The following is a 23,264-nucleotide window of genomic DNA, read 5'->3' on the forward strand; positions in this document are numbered from 1 at the left end:
TTTTTCTGCCATTAAAAATACGATCTAGCTACTCCTGATAGGTCCTCTGCCTCCCATTTTTCTTGATTTCTACATTACCTTGATGTCTAGAGATCTGCAGTCATTAGATCGGGTCACTGATCTTTTGGGGCTGAACTAACTCTCCTAGTCTCCTCAATAACTAATTTTCTCAGAGTCTCAGTAACAGGCAACAGTCACGTCAACACTTCCAATGACATCAGGGAAACAACAAAGTGAGAGAAAAGAGGAAGACAGAAAGGATGCGCACACGGGCAGTGCACAAGTAAGGCACGAGGGTGGATGGACGAAGCACTGGTGATAAGCCGGGCAGAAAATTCCTTTTCTTTGATCACACCCACACCCATGATGCTGTCGCTGGAGATTTCTCCACTTCTGACGCTATCGCCCTTTTCCTATTAGCCGTTCGCCCATGCCATTTCTCCCTTTTCATGGCCACAGGCTCTTGAACTCACCTCCTCACCCTCCCTACCTCCACTCAGATTACAAATGCTCTGAACTCCAGCTTTGCCCTTAGTCCTGCTGCAGACGGCAGATGTACACAGCTCAGACGGAAGCGTGTACAGCAACCTTTGCAGTCCTGCTAACAGCAGTATGGGATGGCAGCGTATGAGCTAGGATTCCTTCACCTTTTTCACACATCGATTCCCACTTTACACAGTCTGTGAATCTGCAATTGTTTCCCCTCCGTTCTCCCCTCTTTTGCACCTCTGGCGATCTGACCACTCTCTAGCGACCTAAAAGCTGGGAGCAGGAGAATGAGAGAACTGCCACGTGTTCACTGCTTGTTTTATCAAATGCACTCAATACCCAGCATTTACAGACGCTGATCTCAATTTTAAAATTAAACTCTTCTGTTGCAACACTGGTCAGTCTTTACGGTGGCAATAATGCTAACTCATCTATAATAATCCCATCCTACATTTCTGAGTAAGGACTGAAGGATCAAATAGTCATTTCTGTGAATTCTTGCACGAAGTGCTGAATGCCCTACAAGGCTCAGAGGGGCTGACAGCATGTGAGCAACTGAAAACTCGCCTTTTGATTTGTTTTGTGGTACCACCTCCAGCCCCACTCAGATTTCCTGCTCCTGCCCCAGAATGACACCCCAGCATATGCTTGGTGATGTCACATCAACCATGAGTTTGCAGAAGCATGGAGCCAACCTACGGGTGGAGAGTAAATTCAGGATTTGCTGAATTTGTGTTTTAACCTACAAAAAAGTAATTTTTTTAATTCTGATTGAACACCCTACAGGCGTGCTCCATCTTCCATCATGAGCCACTGAGCAGATGAGACTTTGTCACCTCAGAACATGGGACAACTCTCAGCATTAGGACATTGCCCTTCCCCTCTGGTCCCAAGGATGAGATTTTGATGTCTGGTCTCACACCTGAGCGCCCACTGGGTCACTAAATAGCTCTCTGGAAACTCAGAAATGTAAGGTTTCTCATTAGAGACTCCAGTATCACAAGTTTAGGTCTGCGAGTGGTGCCCACACACCACTGAGCAGCCACTGCTACAGAAGATGCAGTGCTGTGACCTGGCTCTGCCTCTTTTCCGTAAGAACTGACTGATGTCATGAGCCTGTTCATGACACTGCTGGACTCAAACAGCTCCACTGTACTACTTCCTATAGCAGCAGCTGTCAAGAACAGAAATGATTAATATAAATCACATTTACGATGTCAAGATTAAATACGACATAAGACTGTGTTTACAACATTGGTTGGTCTGCAAAATGGCACAGAATAACAACAAATATTGGCTGATATTTGCTTTAGCCAAAGATCCCACAGACATCAGCCACTCAGTATAAACTTATTATTTCATGGCATATAGGTAAAGGACGTGAAAAATCTTTCTTATCAACCATTCAGGACAGAAAGCAAAACGTGATTTGTAACTATTTAAAACCCACAAGAGCTTCAGTTACCCAGGATGTAGTTAACTGAATGGGAATGTGGTCAGGAAACCTAGGGCATGAGACACAACCTTTCAGAGATTTTCAGATGTAACCTGAAATCGATGCCAATTTTGCAAGACTAAGAAACTACCACTGCCAGTGAAATAACTGGGAGATGAAGAGGGTCTGGCCCTAAAGAGCAAGAACATTTCTCATGGGTCTTGTATTTCGTCTTTGATCTATCCAAGAACTGTACAAACTGGGTCCTCAACACATGAGAGATCTGGTAAGACCAGGCCCCTACAGAACAATGCTGAACACAGCACTGCTGCACAGAACACCAGCAATGAAGCACCCACAAAATCAGAAAGAAAAACCACCAGCTGCTTTCTGCCAGAAGTGATTTCTGGCTGAGCTGAGGTTCCTAGCGGCAGCACACTCCACTTACCTCACAAATCCCAGGGAGGTGGCTCACACCATGTTTGCAGCTATGTCCTCTCATTTTCATTAAGTACATGATTAATGAGGAAAAGCTACACTGGAAGCTTGAAAAGGAATGCAGTGCTGCTACTTAACGTCCAGGATAGTGTATTTTCCCCACGCAAAGACAACTAATGCATGTTTGGCAAGAGAAACAGCACTGATGAATGACTTTTATTAGCTCTAATTGCATTTGCTTACCATGGTGATCCTGGCACTGGAGTGGATGCCACGGGCTTGTTGCCATTTGAAGAACTGTCATCCTCATTTACTAGTTTAAAAGAATGATCCTTGAAAGAAAGATAGAGATTAGTCAACAAGTAAAACCGATACATAAGACTGTTACTGTCATACAAATCACTCCCTTTAACGTGAAGTGGATTACACAAATTGCCTTTATTCTACTAACAGCTTTACGAACAACCAACTGCCTTGAGAACAGTCCAGATAAACTGGAAATAATCAAAGTGGTGCCCCACTTTCAGCAATACAAATGAAAAACCAGCAGGCACGCTTTTGTCCATGCCAATAGCTCACTTGGGACAGCAGGTATAATTCTGTGTACTGCAACCACAAGGAGAGCTGCCTCGTCAGAAAGGACGGCTAACGAGGGGGGCAGGCTGGAGGAGGAGCGCTCCCAGCACCTGGGCAGAGCAGCAACTCAGGGAGCAGCGGGGTAATGGCAAGGGCCAGGGCTGCGAGTGGCACTGGTGGGCAAGCAGGCACCTCGAGGGAGCCGTCTGGGCAGGAGCGAGAACCAGGGAGCACAATGCACCCCGCAGAGGTCATGTCCTGGCCATGTCACATCATGGCCATCACTTACTGCTTGCTCGTGTGCGTTTTTTCTGGTATTATGCAAAGACGTAACAGTGACAAGTGCTGAAACCCCATGGGGGGGGGTCCCGTTGTGGGGACCCAGCCCCACTCCTGTCCCCATCAACCCCCTTGCGACAGGGACAGGCCCCTCTGCCTACGGCTGCCCTGTGCAGATGGCGCAGCAGCCAAGGCAGGCGCTGCGGCACAGCTGACGTGTACGGGCAGTGAGCATTTCAATGGCTTACAGAAACAAACCGTGAGGAGGAGGTGTGGGAGGAAGGCAGCGATCTAGCTCGGTGCAGTATCGAGACGTGAGAAGCATGTACTTAATGCAAATATGATAAAGCGTATATACAGAGGTATTTATTTTGAAAGCACTTTGCTACTTGAAGCACCAAGCATGTGTCCCAGTACCAATACTGATGCAAATGTGGGCAACACCTGCAGAGCCTGGTAGGCAGAGAAGTTTTGCTTGCACAGAGCCTAAAGAGGACAGTGCGATAGGAACATAAAAAAAATCAAAAAATATTTGAACTCATTCCACATCTCCTCCTCAGGACAGCGCTCCTGATACCAAAAGCAGGTGTGCACAGAGGAGAAGCGTGGGTGAAGTGCCCGCTGCGGGGCAGCTCTGGGCACCTTCCCCACTGCTGCTTCCTGAGCCCCAACATTGCAGCCGAGAGCTTCGGGGCCGACACCCTGACGCTGCACTGACAGAGCTCCACAGAGCACTAAGACAAATTAAACAGATAGCTCTTTAAAATCGACTGTAGGAAACAATCCTCTATCGACAGCAAAGCTCCAGGTCACAGAGCAGTCCTTTATAGTGACTCTGATTTGTGCAGTTCAATATCTTAAAAAGGTTTTTAAAGGAAGAAGGAAATCCATAGCAGACCTTATCGCCATCCCTCTCCACGGGCGCGCTTTTCCTGTCGGCGTGCAAAATCAAGGTGGGTGGGCAGGAGGGCCGGCTGGATTCCTTCCCTTTATCTGTGAGAAGAAAGCGTTATTTCAGTTAGGTGCAGCCCACACACTGCCGGCCACACACGGGGCTGCGCCCCCCGCACGGTGCCAGGGCTGCTCTCTGCCAGCAGGCGCTGGCCTTCCTCACCTTCCTAAATATCACAGCTCATTTTACCAGGACTCATCCGTATACTTTTGAGAGAGGCTCTGACTGCACTGAGCTTTTTATTTTTTTTTTCTAGGAACATGAATGTGTCGGATGGCACCGAGCGGCTGCCTTCAAGGCCCTAGCAGCATTCTTCAGAAGCTTTGGAAATGGATTTTCCCCTTAGTTTGCTGAATTATCACCTCATTGCCAGATGGAGCGAGGAGACTGATGGCAGCAAAGGCAGCGCGTGAGGTGAGCGAACAGCGGCGAAGTAATAAATCCAAGAGGCTCGAAGGGTTCCTTAAACAAGGCTCATAATTAGACTCTTTACCAGACCAGTTGCACTTCCTATACACTAACCGCACTTGCGCTGCCGATGCTGCCTGAGGGGAGCGTTTGTGTGGTCAAGTTGCACAAAAAAAGCTCGGCCGTGCTCAAGAGAAGGGAAATGAAGCGGTGTGGGAGGAGGAGAGGAGGCAGCGGGCAGAGAAATGGGGACACCACGTCCCTCGGCAGGGAAATGGGGACACCACATCCCCAGGGCATCGCCCATGCCCCTCTGCCCGCCAGCCCCGGCCCTCCGGCGGCAGCAGGGTGCTGGGCCCAGGCAGGGCCTGCAGGCCGCGGCTGTGCTCTGCCTTGCCTTCTGCAGCAGCCACGGCTGAGCTTTTAATTGCTTTTTAATTGGAAGCCGTTGTAAGAACAAGCTCCCACCCCCCACCCCTTTTACACAGCAGTTGGCTCCAAGCGAAGTGCTAAACACTCGGGGTGTTTCCACGGGCTACAGAGAGTCTGTGTCTCGATAACCGGCCGCAATGAACAGCAAGGGAAGGCAGAAAGGCAGCAGGTATCAGACAGGCCAAACAATCAGAAAAAAGTGGCTTTTTCCACAAAGGTGAAACCGAGCAGTGACAGTAGCGGCTCCAGCGGGCAGCACGCACGGCCGGGGATGCAGGTGGCCATGTCGTGCGGCCCTGCGCATCGCTCCGAGGATAAACACCCCCAGAACCGTGACTGGGGCCCCACACCCTAATATTTAGATTTCTGCCTTAAATCCTACAACATTTTAGGTAACATTAAACAACAAATGGTGACAATGTTTTGATTCACTCAAGATAAAAACCCCAACAGCAATACCCCAACACCCAGCACCACTGTGCGTACATCCCTGACGAGTTCCAGCACCGCAGCAGAATTACCCGAGGAGGCTCGAGCCCCTCCGAAACTGCTACTACGTCTCCCTGCCAACCGTGCCTGTGTCGGGTATGCCACCAGCACCCCAGTGCAGCACTGCACACCTGCCTGCACCCTGAACACACTGCTCGAGGGCTCAGAGCACGCCGCGCTGCAGACAGGGCAGCACGGCCCGCGCTGAGCGCCGCGACGGACTCTGCTCGTCCCCAGCAGCTGCAGAGCACTTTTTGTCTGCAAGATGGACTAAAACGTGGGTAGAGGAGCTTGAAGGAACTATTGGCAAGTGCTGCTGCTCCAGGAGTGCGTATTACGGAGTCGATTCACGTGTGAAATAGCATTTGAATAATTTGAAAATTACTTAGCAGAATAGACATACCTGCAACAGGAACTACATCAAGGAAAAGGCTGGAGCCCACAAAGTGTTTGATTCTCTTTCTCCACTGAATATATCAAAATAATAAAAATTTAAGTGTAAGTCATTTTTCTCAGAGGACAACTTACTCAATTTTTATGGGTAATGAAGAAGAAGATTTACAAATCATATCAATTAATTTCCACATTAAAGGAGCAAGGAGAAGGGAGCAGCTAATATATATCAAAAGGATCTCTAAATCTCTCTCTCTTCATTGGACATCTGCTAGCAGGGAATCACAGCATTACTGGAGAAGTTCAGCTTTGAACGCAGTCAAATTACATCCAACTTCATTTTGCCTGCAGGTGGTCACACCCATGCTTTCTCCTCCTGAACTTCCAAAAGGCTCAGAGCAGACAGCCAGAGAGCCGCAAAGGCTGGAGACAGCAGAGGACCTCTCTGGATCCTGCAGGGAATTTCTCAGTGATGCCGAGCACAGCGATGCCACACATACGGCTTGGTATTTTCATACCAGGGACACCAGCACAAGTAGGAAGAAACTGACCCCAGGGCGCTCATCTTCAGCCAAGATTAAAACCAGGGTCCTGCTGACAAATATGAAGGCACATTTCATTCCTCAATCTGATGTAAATTACTACGTTTAAAAAAAAAAAAAAACAACCTACAAAGGTAATGCATTCTTGTTCACATCAGTAAGTGGTGGCATAAGCCATGATGAAACTCTCTGCAGAAGAGCTGTGTGAGGAAAAAAACATAGCAAAAAGGACACTTGAGAACCAAGGATGTTTCTCTCATTCACCACGTTGTGAAGTTTGGAGGCACAATTACAGCGCCTGGCTGAAATTTCACTCTGCTAATACATTCTCACACTCTAGAACATGGCAGAGGAAAGACGTGCAGTTTCTTCACCTTCACAAAGGTTCTTCACTACCTTGCCCCATGGTTTTCCATCTCTGATTCTGGCACTGCTGCTACCCCAGGGATGTTCTTGGTTTCTGCTGCCACTTGGCGCTGGGAGCACAGCTCTCAGCACGCCCCGGTGTGAAAGCAGAGCACGTGTCACTTACAGACATCCACGTCTCCAACAAAGGTTTTAAATCAAAATAGCATTAGCATGCCTTCTGGAAACGTGCTTGTGGAGGACGAAAGGAACCTTGAGACATCTCCCTTCGTAGCTCCTTTACAAGTCAGTGACTGTGCAGCGGCGTGGAAGGAGGTGGAACAGCCCCGGTTCGGAGGCGGTTTGCAGGCTCCGGGCTCCCCGCACGCTGGAAGGTAGCACTGCTGAACGGTGCTGTGCCTCAGCGCATCCAGCTCATGATTCTTCTGCTCTTGCCAAGATGTAATCCCAGAAGAGCGAGCTCTGGAAGGCTAATTACCTCCTGGTGAAACAGTCATACACAAACTGCTGCTCAGACAAGGCAAACCCCTGATTCTGTCACGCAAAGAAGGAGCAGCTGAACATGGAGTAACACACTTGCACAATGCTTAACAGACCTTAGGTTTATTTTTGTTTTAGTAGGGCAACCATACCAACTCCACTTCCAGCTCTACTTCTTTCTCTTCTTACCTATTTCTCTAATCCTAGAAGAAGAAAAAAAAAAATCTACTTTGATTCTTTGGTAGTCTTCATCACCATGCTGATTAAGAAGTAGCCAAGAACTCCCATTCATCCATATGCATGCATGAGGAACACGTTTACCTCACTGGCATCATTTTTTAACTGATCATTACATGCATTAATAAAAATAGATTAATGTCAACTGGTAGATTTAAACAAACTGTTGCACGTGTGAAATTCAGGGGAAGTTTTGCACTCCTGACACTGAAGAGTGAAACAGGAGAGAGAACCTCCAACACTCCCACAGCTCAGGTAGTTCTGGTTTGACGCAAAGGGAGGTACGATGTACAGCACAACTGCTGTTGCCACCGCTGCTCTTACCCTGCTCTGCAGCAGCTGAAGGTTGTCTTGAAGTACGACGCACAAAGGCAGCCGCGCTGACCAAGCCTGGAGACTCGCACACAGCTGCGCTCACTCCTGTTTGAACCTTAGGCAGTTCCACTTGGAGACTCTATGTGCTGGCAACGCCCGAAGCAACTTCTCAGTTTTTCTCCTTTGAAAAGCTCTCACATCATCTGAGCAGGGATTTGAAGCCTCACAGAGGGACTTGGGTGCTGCATCTTCTGCTAGAAATAGCGTATCGCCAGCGCAGCACACCTACGTGAGCTTCTGCAGCGCACAGCTCACTAAGCATTCACACGTGACACAGGCTTCCACAGAATGCTGGACAGCCAGTACATATGAAATAAAATGGAAATAAAAAAACGAAAGAATTGGGCTAAACTGCTGAAAGTCGCTGGGCAGGTCAGGGGTCGATTATTTTTATATCCACAGTGATCACTGAGATGGATTTTCCCAAGACACCGAAGTTTCAAGCCTGTGTTTCCTCCATCCAGCTTAAAAATCCTGAACTGGCTGAGCTCCCTGGGTTCCGGTGGGGCTGTGTGAACGAGGGAACCCGAGCGTGAGACAAAAGACGCAGCAGAGCTGGAATGGGTGAGGCCAGAGGCGAGGCACAGGGAGGCCAGGTCGGACTGACCGACCACTCCGCTTGTGCAGGAGAACATGAAACAGACCACGGGCAGGGCTTCCCGGATCCCTGAAGACTTCTTCTAGGACTTGTTAGATCATTACAGATCTCTTCTTCTCGGCACATGCCAGCAAGAACAGTGGGCAAGGTACGTCATTGACCTCTGTTGGCCACTGGCGCACGTCTCTCCTCAGGTTTACTCTTTTCTCATTAATCAAACCTTTTTTCTTCCCCTCTTTCACTTAAGTGCATAAAACATACTGCAGGCAGACAATTGAGGCACCATGACGTAACTCCAGCATAATCACACAGCATTTTTTGCCCCTAAACTTAGCAGCATAATTACCAGCAGTGCGCTCCCGCAGCCGCTGCAGCACTGCTGAAGGATGCGCTGGAGGCTGGAGGCTAAGGATACCTGATTAAAGAGATTTCTCTGAGCCTCCACAGCAGGTAGAGAGACATGAATAATTCACAGTATGAAAAGCAGAGGTGAAGTAGCAAAATTATCTTACATATATTACAGAGGATGTAAGCGTATGATTATAAACATGTTGTTAAATGCAGAATTAGAGAGGATGAGGAAGAGGACTGATTTACTCCATGAGAAGCTTTGGACAAGAGAGATTAAAACTGTTTTGCGAAGGTTTTTAGAGGCCAGACGTCTATTACTTTCAAATGTAGGTATAAAATTTGACACTAAATGTTGCAGAGAAATGGATTTATTTCAAGTGCACACATCTAAGCACTCTGCTTTTCGCTGTCCCACCAATATTGCTGTATGTCAGTCCTGTCTCTCCCCACTGCTTTTTTTTCCTTTCGTTTTTTGAGACTAGCCTAAAACCCACATGGGGCGGATGCCCAATTCCTCCCCTGTTGCTCGCTGCCCAGACACGGGCTGGTTTCATTGTGGCTCCGTCACCCAGTCCGTGCCCTGCTCCCGCACGTCTGGGTCCAGCTTCCACCCACCAGCACCGCTCAGAGCAGCGGGCACCTCCTGGCATCATCTGTTCCTGCTCCTTTCTGCACAGCTTATTTCACCCCTTAATCGGTGCCTATATTCTGCTTTGCCCCTTTTCTCTGTTATTTGCCAAACGCTGTGCTTCCCACCTTAGAACACCTCTGCTTGAGCAGCTTTTTCCCTCCACAGCAACCTCTTCCCACTCACTCCCTTATTTTCCTGAAGGCTTGTAACAAAAACGGTAGCAAGACGAGGATAAATTCTTTGCCTGCTGTACCACAGCACGGGCTCTGTGCCTGGTGCGGAGGTTGAAGACGAGCAGCCAACACTCTCCGACAGGTATTTCCCCAGACAGGGCGCAGGGCGCACAGCACCCCCCGTCCCGCAGCAGCTGTCGTGTCCAGGCAGCCCTTACCTAACCCAGAACCACTGAATTTATGCTTGTCTGCAGTCGTATTCTGCCTGGGTTTACCTTCTTCTCTCGGCTGCAGCCCCTGTGCTATTTCTCAGCCCCTCTCCCAGCTCTTTGCACCCCTGCAAGGCTGTCCGGGCAAGTTGCAGTCAGCCAAACATCTCTGCCAGTTCCTGGCGCCGCTCCTTCCTCTGCTCTTTACGTGCAATTCCTATTAAACTTAAATCGAGTTCAAGATCTTGGCCCTGATCTGAAGCACTCGATGGTCTGAGCGCTGAAGATCTGTGAGGTTATGCGGAGCTCTGTGCGGGTGGCAGCGAACAGCTCCACTCCTCTTGTAAGGAGCATCGTGTACGAGGTGTTTTTCCCTTCACTGTAAGGGGGAAAAAAATCATTTGTACTCGTCGTTGGATATTTCCAACTTCCAACACAAAAATAAATGCTTACTAGAAGCCAGGACCACTGCAAAGTTTACTACTTGTGCTCCAGAAATACAAAAAATATAGATTAATTTTGTCTTCAGGAAGGAAGGTTTTTTGCATGCTATCATAAGCAGAACACAACTCTGCCAGGTCTCACTGAACACACAGCTTTCCCTTAAGAAACAAAGTCAAAGAAAGGCTTATCCGTACTGCAAAACGAAAGCCTGGCTGCGATGCCCTGTAAAAGACACGTGTTGGCTGACTGCTGCACCACGGCACCGGCAGCAAGACATGGGGTAGGGGCTGCAGCCCGGAGATAAAGTGCTCCCCGTCCCAGCTGGAGGATGCACGGCTCGGAGAGCCGGCACTCCACTTGTCTGCCCCCGTCCTCTCCTGGAAACTGCTAGCCCTAGTTTTCAGTGCTCCTGAGACAGAGAAATTGAATTCACACTTTTTTAAAGCTTCATAGCTTCAAATCTGCGCAGCAACGACCTAAAATGCAGTACTACTTCAGGCAAGGCTTGGTACCTCCTGAGCCCACCAACCCCATTCACGCTCCCCTCGCCTGCAGAACTGCTGTGAACCCCCTGGCCTGTCCCTGTCCCTGTCCCCATCCTCCCCACACCATGGCCGGGCACTGCTGCCCCTTGGCAGCACTGGGGCTTACACACCCACCTTAGGGCATTTACACACCCACCAGGAGCAAAGCAGCCCGACGTGAACAAGTGGAGGTGGTCTCACTGCCCCCTTGGAGCGCTGACTATCAGCATGCTGTCCTCACTTTCCAGGTTCAAACCACGGCGTGCTGCCGGTGCTGTATACTCCTGGAGAGACGTGAAGATGCGCAGGCAGGGTGACCTTCCAGCCCGGCAGGCTGCTGCCCCTACCCACACGTGCCCCCTCCCCACCAGCGGCCAGACCCCGTCTCCCCGGCCAGCTCCCAGGGGTTTGTCCAATTCTCGCTGTTTCGTAACAGCTTTCTGAAGCGCACGCTTCCTTTTCTGTAGCACTTTGAGACTGATGTGTGAAAACGCCTTTATTACTGTTATTTGCCCCTAATTATGATTCTTTCTTTGATTGCCCTTCCAATGGAAATAATGATAGCTTGTAGAAACCTATAGAAAAGTGTGATCTCCCGAAAAACATTAAAGAAAAATCCATACTAAACTTGAGTGAAATTGCCATTTTTCTTTTAAATGCCGTCAGCAGCAAATCAAAGATGACAAACGGAGGAAGATGAATGTGTTTTCTATTCTCAAGGTAAAGCCAGAAACAAAAATAGTGTTCATCTTATTTACATTACTTGTATACATGTAGAAACGTAACGATTGCTCTTCCAAAACAACGACCTTTCAACACCATGGCCCTTTGATTTACACAACCTATTGACCAAATGTCACACTGGCCTAGTCATCAGAAGCCATCTAGACATCGAAGGCTTTATACAGTTTAATCCTCGTTCAGCACAATGGGTGGAATCGGGAGGGTTTGTGTTCGCCTGTCTGACAACAAGACGATTATGAAATTCCTTTGACACGAAATACATTGCAAACGATGACTGCAGTTTTCCACAAGCAACAAACTGCAGAGCAGCAGGACCCTTACACAGAACTTTGTCTTTCTGCCCATGCATTCTTCAACCAGTTTTAGCATTTCCTCCGTCTCTCTTGCTCCTGCCAAGAAAGCAAGTCAATAGCACCCACAGTGACCTGCAGAGGAACACACGGGTCTTAAACGGAGTAACTGCACTGAGGGTAAAAGAAGTAGGTGCTTAGCAAAAGCTAAACTTTAAAAAGCATTTCACAGGAAAGGTGTATGAACTTTCTTTCAGTCTTATATCTGTCATACAATTTTCAAAAATTCCCAACCAGAAGTGGAATGCTCAGTAAAATAAACTCAATTAGAAGGTCTAAGGTGAGACAGGTATACCGGCGGACAGACCTGCTTCAAAGAGAGCCTACAGCTCCAGTTCGGGATTTGCCTAGCACAGGTGACCCTGAAACTTTTATCTTAGCTGTGGATAGAGCCCGTGAGCGTGATGCACCCACAAGGCAAAGGGCTTAGCGGGACGAGCGATGGCTTTTATACAAAACCCTGCACGCAGTGACAAGTACAGTCACTTCTAACACGCGGCTTTTCAACCCCTCCACAACTTGTTAACGTTGCCTAGGTGTGAAGGACGAGAAGAATTACACCAGAAACGATATCTAGTAATTCTTGACAAAGCCCAGCATTTGCCACGAAACACAGCTGGCAGCGTGCTCACCACCCCGAGAGACGCCCAGGCACGGAGGGCTGCGGCCACCCCCGGCGGGCAGAGGACTGCACATCTTCACTCCAAACGTAATATTTCACCTCCACTACCAGAGCTCCTGTCTTCACAACAACGACGGGATTGTAAGGACTTCTTGTTAGTAGGAAAGATGTTCTCAATTTTGTTATCAAAATCTGATCTCGTTTTGGCCATGATCTGTAAGGTGTACATGTGAATTTGAACAAAGCCACGAGACTTCTTCCAGCTTTTGGGAGAAAGCTCTGTCTCCCTTTCACAACAACACACACATTTACATGAATATGAATAAAACAGTTTTATCACACAGCACAGCACAAAGCATCCTCTGAGACTGCAGCCAATGAGGCTTCATGGAGCAACTACCCAAAAGATAACCATGTTATCGCTGCAATGCTTGTGAATACCATTGGCATGGGAAATGAAAAGCCCAAGGACATTTCACAAACTTGCCTTTTGTGTCACCAAATGCAAAGCTACTGCCAGTTGCCAGACCGAGCAAACGGGATCTGAAACACTCTGAAAATACTTGTAATTAGCTAAAGCAAATGCCATAAAATTTGAGCTGATTTTTTAAGGGTCCCCCATTACTGTGCAGTATGGAAAACATAGTTTGGTTGGAAGTACCCAGATCCACAACATATGCTCCGGTAATATAATCAGTCCACAGAAACATAAACACACCTGTTAACGCCTGATCCATCAAGTTGGTTGTCATGAACGTCACAGCTGGTGCAGACACAGCAGTTACCCTGGCGACTTGCGCTGGCATCAAAGGACTCACATGAGCATCCACTCTGGAGGCAGAACCTGCATTCAAACCATAATGAAATCATTTTTTCTTTCCAGTAGACAAAAATGCCTTCAGAAAAATCTCTTCTTTCAGCCGTATTTCACATAATGCTTGTTCAACCTCCTGTGAAACATTTCTCTCTGCACTCACTTGGATGGTTAAAACAATAGGGGCTGAGTTTATTTGAATTACTGGTGCTGTCTGAACATGAGGCCCATTGATTTTTGGCAAATAAGTACAGGTGGATATTTTAAATTAATATGAATGCATTCCTCAAAACAAGAATTTCCAAGAACACGTTAGTGTGTTCAGAACAGACGTACAGCAAGATCAGTTTTCTTATTTAAGACTAAATAACACACCTCCGATTTCTACTCATTACTCATCACAAACCATTTGTGTCCCACTCTACTCATGGGAAATATTTTGCCAATAACTTACAACAGCAGCTTCATCCACGTGAATCACAGCCTGCTCACAGACAATTCACAAAACAGAAAACCACTGCATTGCCCACGCGCGTTATTCATGATAACGTAGTGATCCAGATCTGCTGCTAAAATCATGGTAATTAAACTAGGATAGTTAGCCCTTGAGAATTTGTGGCTCTTGCCAAATTTGAGGTCAAACCTCAAGCACTGTTCTCCTGTTAACCGTATGTTTGGACACCACACATTTTTTCAGGAACTGAAGGAGGTCACATCATCTCACTTCCATCCGTAGTCTCCACACCCTGTTTACAGGCTGCCATTTCAAGACTGAGCTGGCAGTCGGGACACATCCCTAGCTTGAGATGGAGTGAGAATAAAATCTGATTTCCCAAGCACGTCTCAAGCTGCAGAACGCGTCGTGTTCAACTCGGTGTCCACTGTAAACGTTTCCACTGATTTGTTTCTCGGTTCCCAGGTGTCAAAGCAGCTTATTAAGCACAGCTCTCAGTAACACGGGGAACACTGATCGCTTCCTCGAGCACGACTAAAACGCCTTAGTACGTTATATTATCACAATGGTTACTTTGATGTCCTTTTTCTTTCTCAGAACTACGGTCGTGGGCGTCACCTCGTCTAGTGCCAGTGCAGAGGGACAACTCCTCCTGGCTTTGACACGCAGATGGCAGACACAGCACGCTGCTGCCCACGGACCTGCCACCCACGCTGCCTTCACCCAGCCCTTGCGGTAGCGTAAAGGGGTCTTTGCTGAACGCTGGGGAAGCTCTGCTACAACTGCTATTTTACAGGGTTTCCCGTTGGTGCAAACCATGTTCAAACAGCTGCTTTCACCCAGCTGTACGTCTTGCCTGCTGGAAGCAAGCAGTCCACCATTGCTATGGAAGCAAGCAATCCACCACTGCATTGTCCTGCAGGACAGACTGCAGGGCAACACGGGCTACCCAGGAGAGCCTGGCGAGGTTAACTGCAAGCAGCTGGGGGAAAGGAAGAAAAGGAAGCATTCTGTTATTTCTCTTTATCTTTAGCCATTAAATCCATATAGGAGAAATTCCCGCAAGACATGACCGCTAGTGTGAGAAACAAACTATCCTGTGCTATAATAAATTTACTCCACACTTACTTTGAAGGAAGAATGACAAATCAAGTACTTACAGGAGAGGAACAGGACGGTGGGATGTTTGTTGTGCTACCTACACTACTTTAACTCGGCCATCTCTAACGAGACAGCAAACCACTCTCCACCTGGAGCTGACATTCGGACCTCGGGCAGCGATGGTTTCTTTCTTCATGCTCTTCTGCCATAGCCCCTGGCAAACCCATTAACGTTGATGAGCTCTCCGGAAACGCACAGAAACCATCAGTTCTCATTCCAGCATTCAGCCCTAAGGTGCCTCTAATTGTATGGAGCAATCCACGCAGTGGGAGACCCCCCCATGCGATGAGGGTGCCCGACGGGACGCGCACGCCAACAGACTGAGATTCTGCCTTCCGCGTCCTCGGAGACCGTTCCTTGAGCTCGAACCCCCAGGCGCAGCTTAGATGTACAGCACTACACGACTGATTCCACCAGTGGCGCTTTACGGAGCAAGGGTTATTTGGCGTGCTTTTGCCGTCCAAATTAACGCAAGGACCACAAGAGGACACTTCGATCCTACCACTTCCAGAATCACTGGAGGCAGACCTAAATGGCGTTTCATGGTCCAGCCTCTCCTGGTTTTGGTGAGCTCTGTGCATATGAGCATCTTGCTCATTACAACCTGCCGTATGTAAGATTTGTATTTATGATTTGGAGGCTCACATCGCGGCGGGTGCTGCAGGCGGCAGGGGAGAGCAGCGCACGCCGGCCCCACACAGCCCCACACACGCTGCAGGGCACACGCACAGGGACCTGGCACGTCGCTGGCCCGGCCTGGAGGAGGTACAGAGGGGGCAGGCTCAGGCGCAGGAAGGTTCCCACCAGTTCTGAGGCTTGCAGGGACACCCGGCAGAGGTAAGCGTGGCTTCAGGCACGCCAGTCAGTGTCAGGCCACAAACACGATTATGTACACATAAAATTGGAGTAACTTCGTAACGTGCTTAATTATCTCCCGCGTATCGCTGTAGATGAGCTCGGCTCTTTTTTTTTCCCCCCATCAAAACATATGTTGCATGTTGAAACGTGATTTTGCGTTACACAATTTGAACTGCCTCTTTATGGTGATTTATTATCACATCGAGCAAAAATAAAATTATCAGCGCATCTTCCAACATGATAGAAGCAATTAGCTCAAAGCTCCCATCCATATTTGACTCAAGCATATATATACATGTATATTTTTTCATACTGCAGATCAAGTTCAACGGCTTAGTTTAATTTTATCTTACGCTCACCAAATAAGCTGGAATGATTTAAGGCAATCATAACATTTAAGGAATAAATATTTATGCTTTCTAGTTCTTCGTGCTCATAAAGAAAAGGCAGTCTTTGCAATAGATGAATTTAGAATACAAATAAACTCTGTGGATTTAGTTGAACGTCATAATGCAATACAAGCCTTCAGTATGAACTCAATATAACCTGGGCTGCAATAACACCGAAACACGAACCATAAAGAACCTAGCACCCACCCACACACACCCCCAAACTCTGTGATTAAGTTTAAGGGAAATGTTACTACAAAGCCCTTCTGAGAGGGAGGAGTGAAAAAGAGATCTTTTCTATCAAGTCTCTGAATGCTGCCAAGCCCAGCAGGAGCACCGACTAGTGAGTGGTGCATTTTGGACCAGATGACCTTGGAGGTCTTTTCCAACCTTAATGATCCTACAACGACTCTACGATTTTGAGAACATCTGTCCATTTTTAAGATTATTTCAGCGCAGATGCATTCTACTGTCATTTAGAGATATAAGAAGCCTACGTCTCCGTGTAACCGTGACAATGACGTTGCAGGGCCAGAGGAGGACAAAGCCAGACAGCCACAGCCCACTGGGCACGGCCCCGGGGCCCGCTGAGCCCCCGGGGAGCCGCTCACCTCTTCTCTGCCCGCGAGGCACGGCACGGCACGGCACGGCACGGCACGAGGGATTTGCCTCGCTGGGCGCCACGAAGGCAGCGCCGCCGGCTGAGCGCAGCTGGCAAGAACAAGGTTTGCTCGGCGACGGAGCTTTCCTGCCCGTGTAACTGCTCTCAGGCGTGGGAGGATTGGAATTTTGCCTCCTTTCCTATAGTATTCTAATTTATTCTAGCACCTTGTTTTGCTCTTGGAACACGGCTGTTTTGATTCCTCTGCTTTGTCAGAAACGGATTCTTGCCGTCTGTATGCATATTCATTATACTCTGCTGCGTACAGATAGGATCACCCTTGTGTTTTTTTTAAGACGGCAAAATATGTCAGTGGTATAAAGCCCCAGAATATGATTTTCAAAACTGTACCCACGGCTGAAGAGCAGAAAACCCATTAACGGTATAATTTTGTTGACTTTCAAGTCACTGATGCAACGCTGAAAATCCCACAGTCAATAATAAGCCCAGCAGGTACTCCCAGATATGCTTATTTCTAAGTCAAATATGAGCTGCGATGGTTCTTTTTTTACATCCAAATTGAAATGTAATGAGGGAATCTATTAACAAAGGGTATTAAATATTCAGCGGTCTGGCTCTGCTCAGGAAAGGCTTTACCTTAAAACTTCCAGAGGGACCCGCAGAGCAATGCTGATGTCTCACAGGCTTTGCCCTTTTGATACCATTTGGAAATTTTCCTCTTTTGGAAAAAAACAAACAAAACCCAACCAACCAAAACAAGAACAGCCCAAACCAGGACACAACCTGTAAATACAAAATAAAACGCCAGTATTGAACCTAAAACGCTGGAAGAGCTTTCCTCGCAGCGGCAGACTTGGCTGCTGTTTCTCTCTGCAGTAAGTACGTACAGAAAGCAAGTCCTTCGGGAGCAGAGAGCATCACTTTTAAACTTGCCATCGATTCCTTATTTGTTATTGACAATAAACCTGAATGTTCACAGCCTCACGGAGCAGACGAGCACAGTGCTGTAAAATCCAGAGAGACACCGAAGGAGAAATCCTGGCCCTGAGCAAATCCAAACTCCCTCGTTTCCCATGGGTCAGGAAGTTACTCCAGAGTCTCCTGGGTTCTGTGGATTTCTCAAATGAAAATCTGCGCACAGCAAGCGATGCAGCACCTCTTAACAATCTGATGGGATACAACATGAAATTAAGAGAAAACATCACGTAACAAGCCAGGGACTTGTGCACATACCATAAGAATAACAAGTGCTGCAAACGGAGAGCTCCCACTGACTGCGCAAAGATCCCGGCTTTGAAACGGGGTCTGATTTCCCAGATGTGGCAGACGTGTCGTATCCATACGAACACCAAGCCTGAGATGGACACACGGCATCCAGGCTATCGTCCTTCTGGGCCGGCGCCCTGCTCCCGGCCACAGCTAATTGCAGATGTTGAGGGAGGAGCACAACGACACAGCTAGGATGTAGTAATACACAGGGGAAAAGCGTACGGATAGAGCAGAGAAACAGCATAATGTTTCAGTAGGACACTTCCAGACCTTCAAATAACTACGGCTCAAAGAACTGAATACTCCGTAATGGGATCTTTTTGTCCACGAATGTGTCTTGCACCCGTTAAAATAAAACCAACCTTAAAGCTACACAGATGTTTTTACATTTACAGAACTCTGGCCTTGAGCAAGCAGGAGTGCAGCCAAACCAGGACGCAGGTCCGGGGGCTTTTTTGTTTGTTTTTTTTCAGTATGAACATACATGCTCATTCAGGAATAGCTGGTACTGAGCCTGCGAGGTGTTGGACGCAGGGCACCATCCGCAGCCCTTGTCGGGTGTGAGGGATGTCTGCAATACCCCGCCGCCGCCGCGGGTGGCTCGGCAGCGTGCAGCTAGCGGGCGGAATGGAAACCCAGCGCGCGATGCTGCAGGGGAACCTCCGCGTGCTTGCAAAGATCATCGGCACCACTTCACACTGAAGTCATTTCTGCTCTCTCTCTAACGTCTCCGCTGGGATTGCTACTGGAATTTAGAAAGCAAAAGAGGGGGGAAGTTCAAAGATCTCGCAAAAGCATATAAAGCAGGACACACCAGAAGCGACACCCCGCACTGCCACACGCAGCCCTGCTACCGGCGAGGGAGGGCGCAGGGAGAAGAGAGCCCGCGGGTCGGCTGGCCAGGGGGAGCAGAGCACAGCCCTGCCTTCCCTCTCGAAATGCCCCCAGGAGCAGCGGCACGGCCAGCGCAGGCACTGCCCGCGGGGCTCCGGCCGGCCCAGCTCGCCCTCGGGATGGCCGGGACCTTGGTGGCGACAGGGCACTGTTTTGTCAACGCTCCCGAAATGCGAACACGCAGTTTAACGCTGAAAAGAGAACGAGGAAATGGGTGATTTCCATCGCTATATCTAACAGCCGGTAACGCAGGCGGACTAGGCAACACCGATCTGTTTTTATGATTGCTGTTATCTCGTTACAAGCCCAGAAGTGAGCGAAGAGCAGGGCCCAGGGACCTGCCTCCTTTAGCACCGACATCCATCACGGCTCAGTAATTCGGGGTAATGCTGCTTATCTGCAAGGGGCGGGCGAAGCCTGTTTCCTTGAACAAAGGAGGGGTTGAACCATAACAAAAATCAATTTTTACGAACCATTCAGACTCCTTCAGCTATGTTCAGCCCCAAAGCTCTGCTTCTGTGCCTTTCTCCTCAAGGTCACGCCACGACTTCCCTCAGGGCCACTTTCTGTTAGCTAAACCCGAGGCTGTCTCGAAGCCACCTTTACCGAGTTCTCTTTTCTTACTCGCTCTTTAAAAGGCACAGAAGCGTTCATTAAAAATATTCAGCACTTTATGAATTCGAGTACCTTTTCCCCCACTACTTCAGACTGCAAGGTGTGGTTTTTGAGCAGAGGCCACTCTCAACAGCGTGTGAAGGAGCTGGGTGAACGCCGGCAGGGCACTTCCCCAGCTCACTGGCACGGGGGCCGCCCGGCTGCAAGCAGGATCTACACGGTTGGTCGTGGTGCTGAGCACCCTGCTCCGGCTGGGCGCGACACGGCCGCCAGACACCTTCTCCGCTCCCCCCAGACCTAAAAAGCAGGAAGGCAGCGAGTCCCACCTGGGTTTGGCAGCAGACATCTGTCACCCCTGTCCTGTCCCCTCCGTGCCCCCACCTCCGGCACTAGGTGACTGGAGAAGATCCCCAGCAAACGGCAGTGCGCTGCGATGCTTCACAGGAAGGCACGTGGGTGCCCCCAAAATAACAAAAGCTGGCAAAAAAATGGCAACCACTCTTAGTAATTCTGCCTGGTATCTACCGTGAAAGCAGGTACCCCAGGTAACGACGAATTATGGCACGTACCTGCGCAGGATGTCAGAGCACTCCCGCATCCGTACCAGTGGCCCTTTGACTTCTCCTTGGGAATCTGAAGCACATTTAACAACGAGATGCCAGCAGGATTTGTTTTGAGAAGGACAGGCCGTGTATCGATGCCATTTACATCAGGAGTTTACCGAGATTTTCCTCGGACCCCACAGAAGCCACAGCCAGACTTTGTTCCTGCCCTGCTGGGCGAAATGGTGCGGGACTCGCCCGCCTGTTCCTGCCTCCCCGCGTGACGCAGCCCGTGCAGCGCGGCCCCTCTCCGCCAGCCTGCGAGCACCTTCTGCTTGTTCCAGTGACCGTGCCGGAGCTGGAGGCCAAAGCGAAGCCAAACCTTCGCTGGTTCACGGCTAACAGAGAAACAGGAGCAGTGGTAGAAAGGCGGTCAGCATGACAAGGACCTTTCTGAGCACGGAGTGTAAAACTGTGCCCCATCATCTGCTTTTCAGCAGAAAACGTGTACCCGTGGCCATGAAGAGGGAATACAGAAAAAGCCTTAGCTTTTTCCTCGTGCCTCCTATTGGGGGGGATATTTGACCAAGCTGTGGTCCTCCCCAGATACATTTGAAACTGCTAGCAGGCTTTGTACAGTTCTGAAAAGGAAGGTCGGTATTCCAAAGGCTGATTTAATTCCTTCTTATTCAGGAAAAACTGGCAGGGAGGATGTGGAAGATGCTGTCAGCGCTTGGACTGAAAGGCCACGGCAGAAGCACGTCTCTTCTCCACTGCCACAGCATCTACTGGGAAGTGCTCCAAAGGTCAAAAAAGCTTAGGTTGAAATTTGCACTTATTTAAATACCAGGAGGCATAAAGCTGTAGGAAACCAGCCCTCATTCGGTCAGAGAATTACTTAAGGAGCTAATTGTCCATCTCCTTCCACGCTTACTGGCCAGCAGACCCGGCTGTCTAGGCAATCAATCGCACGTGATCTCCTCCGGCTGTCACTGGGTTATCTCCTTCGGAAAGCCCTCCTTTAACATCCCTCGCTGCTGAGGAATTGCTGGCTGCTTCGCTCTGGCCATGAGCACGCTGCCCAGATTCAGTCCCAGAGCCCTGCAAGCTCCGGCAGCACCCAGCGAGATCCCCGCGGGTGGCAGCCGGCTCCCGACAGGAAGGAGCGGCGTTTGGGGAGCATTTACTCGCCGGGACAAGGATCCTCTGTTACACCTCTGTCACGTCTCTGAATGCCAGGCACACAAGTGAATTCTACTTTAAAAAAAAAAAAAGATTGTTGGAAAGCATTTTCTTCTACATTATTCATAGCCTTCCGTGTAGTGAGACGATTCCGGGGATGACGGACCCGATGGCTGTGCCCCCTCCTGCTGTCCCGGGCAAACGCCGCAGCTCAGCCGCAGGAGCGGTGCGAGCACAGGGACAGGCATGGAACAACCACGCGATACTGACACGGGCCATTTTCCTGTGGAGGAAATGGCTACAACGACCAAAAAAGTGCTTGGAAAAGATATTCAGCTCTCCAAGTACGGTTGAAGTAGAGAAAAGAATGATCCACTTGTTCTGACTGGGAACACCCCTACCCTGGAGATGCCCGGTTCGTGCCTGGAGAGCCTCTGCAGCTCTCAGAGCCTCCTGCACGCTGACTCCCGCCTCCTCACAAGCCTTCGCCCCTCTCGGGACCCGAAGACAGGACTTCATTCCCCATCCCAGCTCCCCAGTGGAGAAAGCCCCTCACGGCACCGTCTGCCCGGGCCGGTGACGCTGCGCCCCGAGGACTGCGGGCACGAACGCCCCTCGGGTGTCCACGGGTTTTGCTTTCTGGGCTGTCCAGGTCGGAGCTGCCGCCAGGCAGCCCTCATCAGCTTCTCACAGCGGACTGCCAGCAGTAAGAAAAGCCCTCGTCGGCTTCTCGCAGGGGCCTGCCAGCAGTGAGCCCTTACAAGCGTCTCCTCCCCAGCGACCAGTTGGCACTCCACAGCCTGCCCCGAGCTGTCGGGCAGCCCCAAACCCGGCCCCGGGGTGACCTCAGCTTCTGGACGTTCTCAGCAGGTCTGTTTCCAGCATCTGGAAGAACTGGAAAATTGTTTTTCTGAGATCTATCAATCAACTTGCAACGCCTGTGGAAACGTCTTGGCTTCCTTTGCTCGTCCAAATGTGCAGCAGCTGCTCTGCTCAGGCTGAAGTCATTGCTTCTCAAGCATTTGTCTGAGGAAACGAATCGACAACAGAAAACAAACAAAGCAGTGGGCACCTTCGAAGGTGCCAAGAAAAAAAGTGCACAAAAAATGATTTAAAAAAAGAAACGAGATCCTTCTTGGTCCAAACCAACCCGTGATAACACAGGCGTACTGGATTGTTGTGCTGCTTTCTGCCAGCCACACAAACAATAGCTGTGTGGGCAAGAAACATTTTTCATCATGAAATTTTAAAGGAATTTTTAAAGGAACATTGCACCAGATCTACATCATCTGGGAAGTACGGGCAACGGCTACAGCTTTTTTTCTTAAAAATACATTTTAAAAATATGCAAAACAGATGCTCAGAATTATGCATGATATTATAGTTCATTAAAAAGAAATCAGGGATCCCAAGAAAACAAACTTGGCACCTCCTCTCTCACTGGCTCCCTTTGTTTTCAGTGCTGCTTAGGTCTGGCTACCCGCAGAACGCAGAACGTGGGCCAGTTCCAACTGCTGAGAGGTACGAAAACATGTTTCACCAGACACCAAAACCGAAATAATTTGAGATCATTCTGTTGCTGACTGATGTCCTCTCCCAAAGCCAGGGAGTCTTAGAAGTGCTGAAAAACTCCCTGTTCCCTATTTCAAGGGCACAACTCAGGGTTTCCACTCCTGGCATCTTCCCAGGTTTATGGCATGAAGGTATCCTTCATCTACAAATATTCTCCAGCGGATGCTAGGCGGGTCTCCAGGAGCACGAAGGTTCAACAACTCTGCTCTGGTAGCAGTGCCATCACGGCACAACCCATCCAGCTGTGATCTACGGCCAGATTTGGGAACTTGAATATTTAATTGCCATGAACTCCCCAGCGGGCTGTGCCTTAGAAGCCACGCGTGAAGGCAGACAGCGCTCCGGGCTGCTGGCT

At 49.2% G+C, this 23,264-nt stretch overlaps 1 protein-coding gene across 4 annotated transcripts in view; it reads right to left on the reverse strand.

Annotated features, from left to right (window-relative positions):
* Positions 1-23,264, reverse strand: part of TCERG1L (transcription elongation regulator 1 like) — an 84,408-nt gene that overhangs the window by 23,788 nt on the left and 37,356 nt on the right. For 3 of the 4 annotated variants that reach the window (XM_083843262.1, XM_083843260.1, XM_083843259.1), the window contains 3 exons: positions 13,256-13,381; positions 4,116-4,210; positions 2,606-2,694 (listed from right to left, as the gene is read on the reverse strand). In XM_083843262.1, the coding sequence (XP_083699388.1) occupies positions 2,606-2,694; positions 4,116-4,210; positions 13,256-13,381 (310 nt within the window). The remainder of the gene's footprint in view (positions 1-2,605; positions 2,695-4,115; positions 4,211-13,255; positions 13,382-23,264) is intronic. The other variant, XM_083843261.1, reaches the window with a different exon arrangement.

Source organism: Anser anser (genome assembly GCF_964211835.1).
Source record: "Anser anser genome assembly, chromosome: 7".
In the NCBI taxonomy this organism is placed as follows: Eukaryota; Metazoa; Chordata; class Aves; order Anseriformes; family Anatidae; genus Anser; species Anser anser.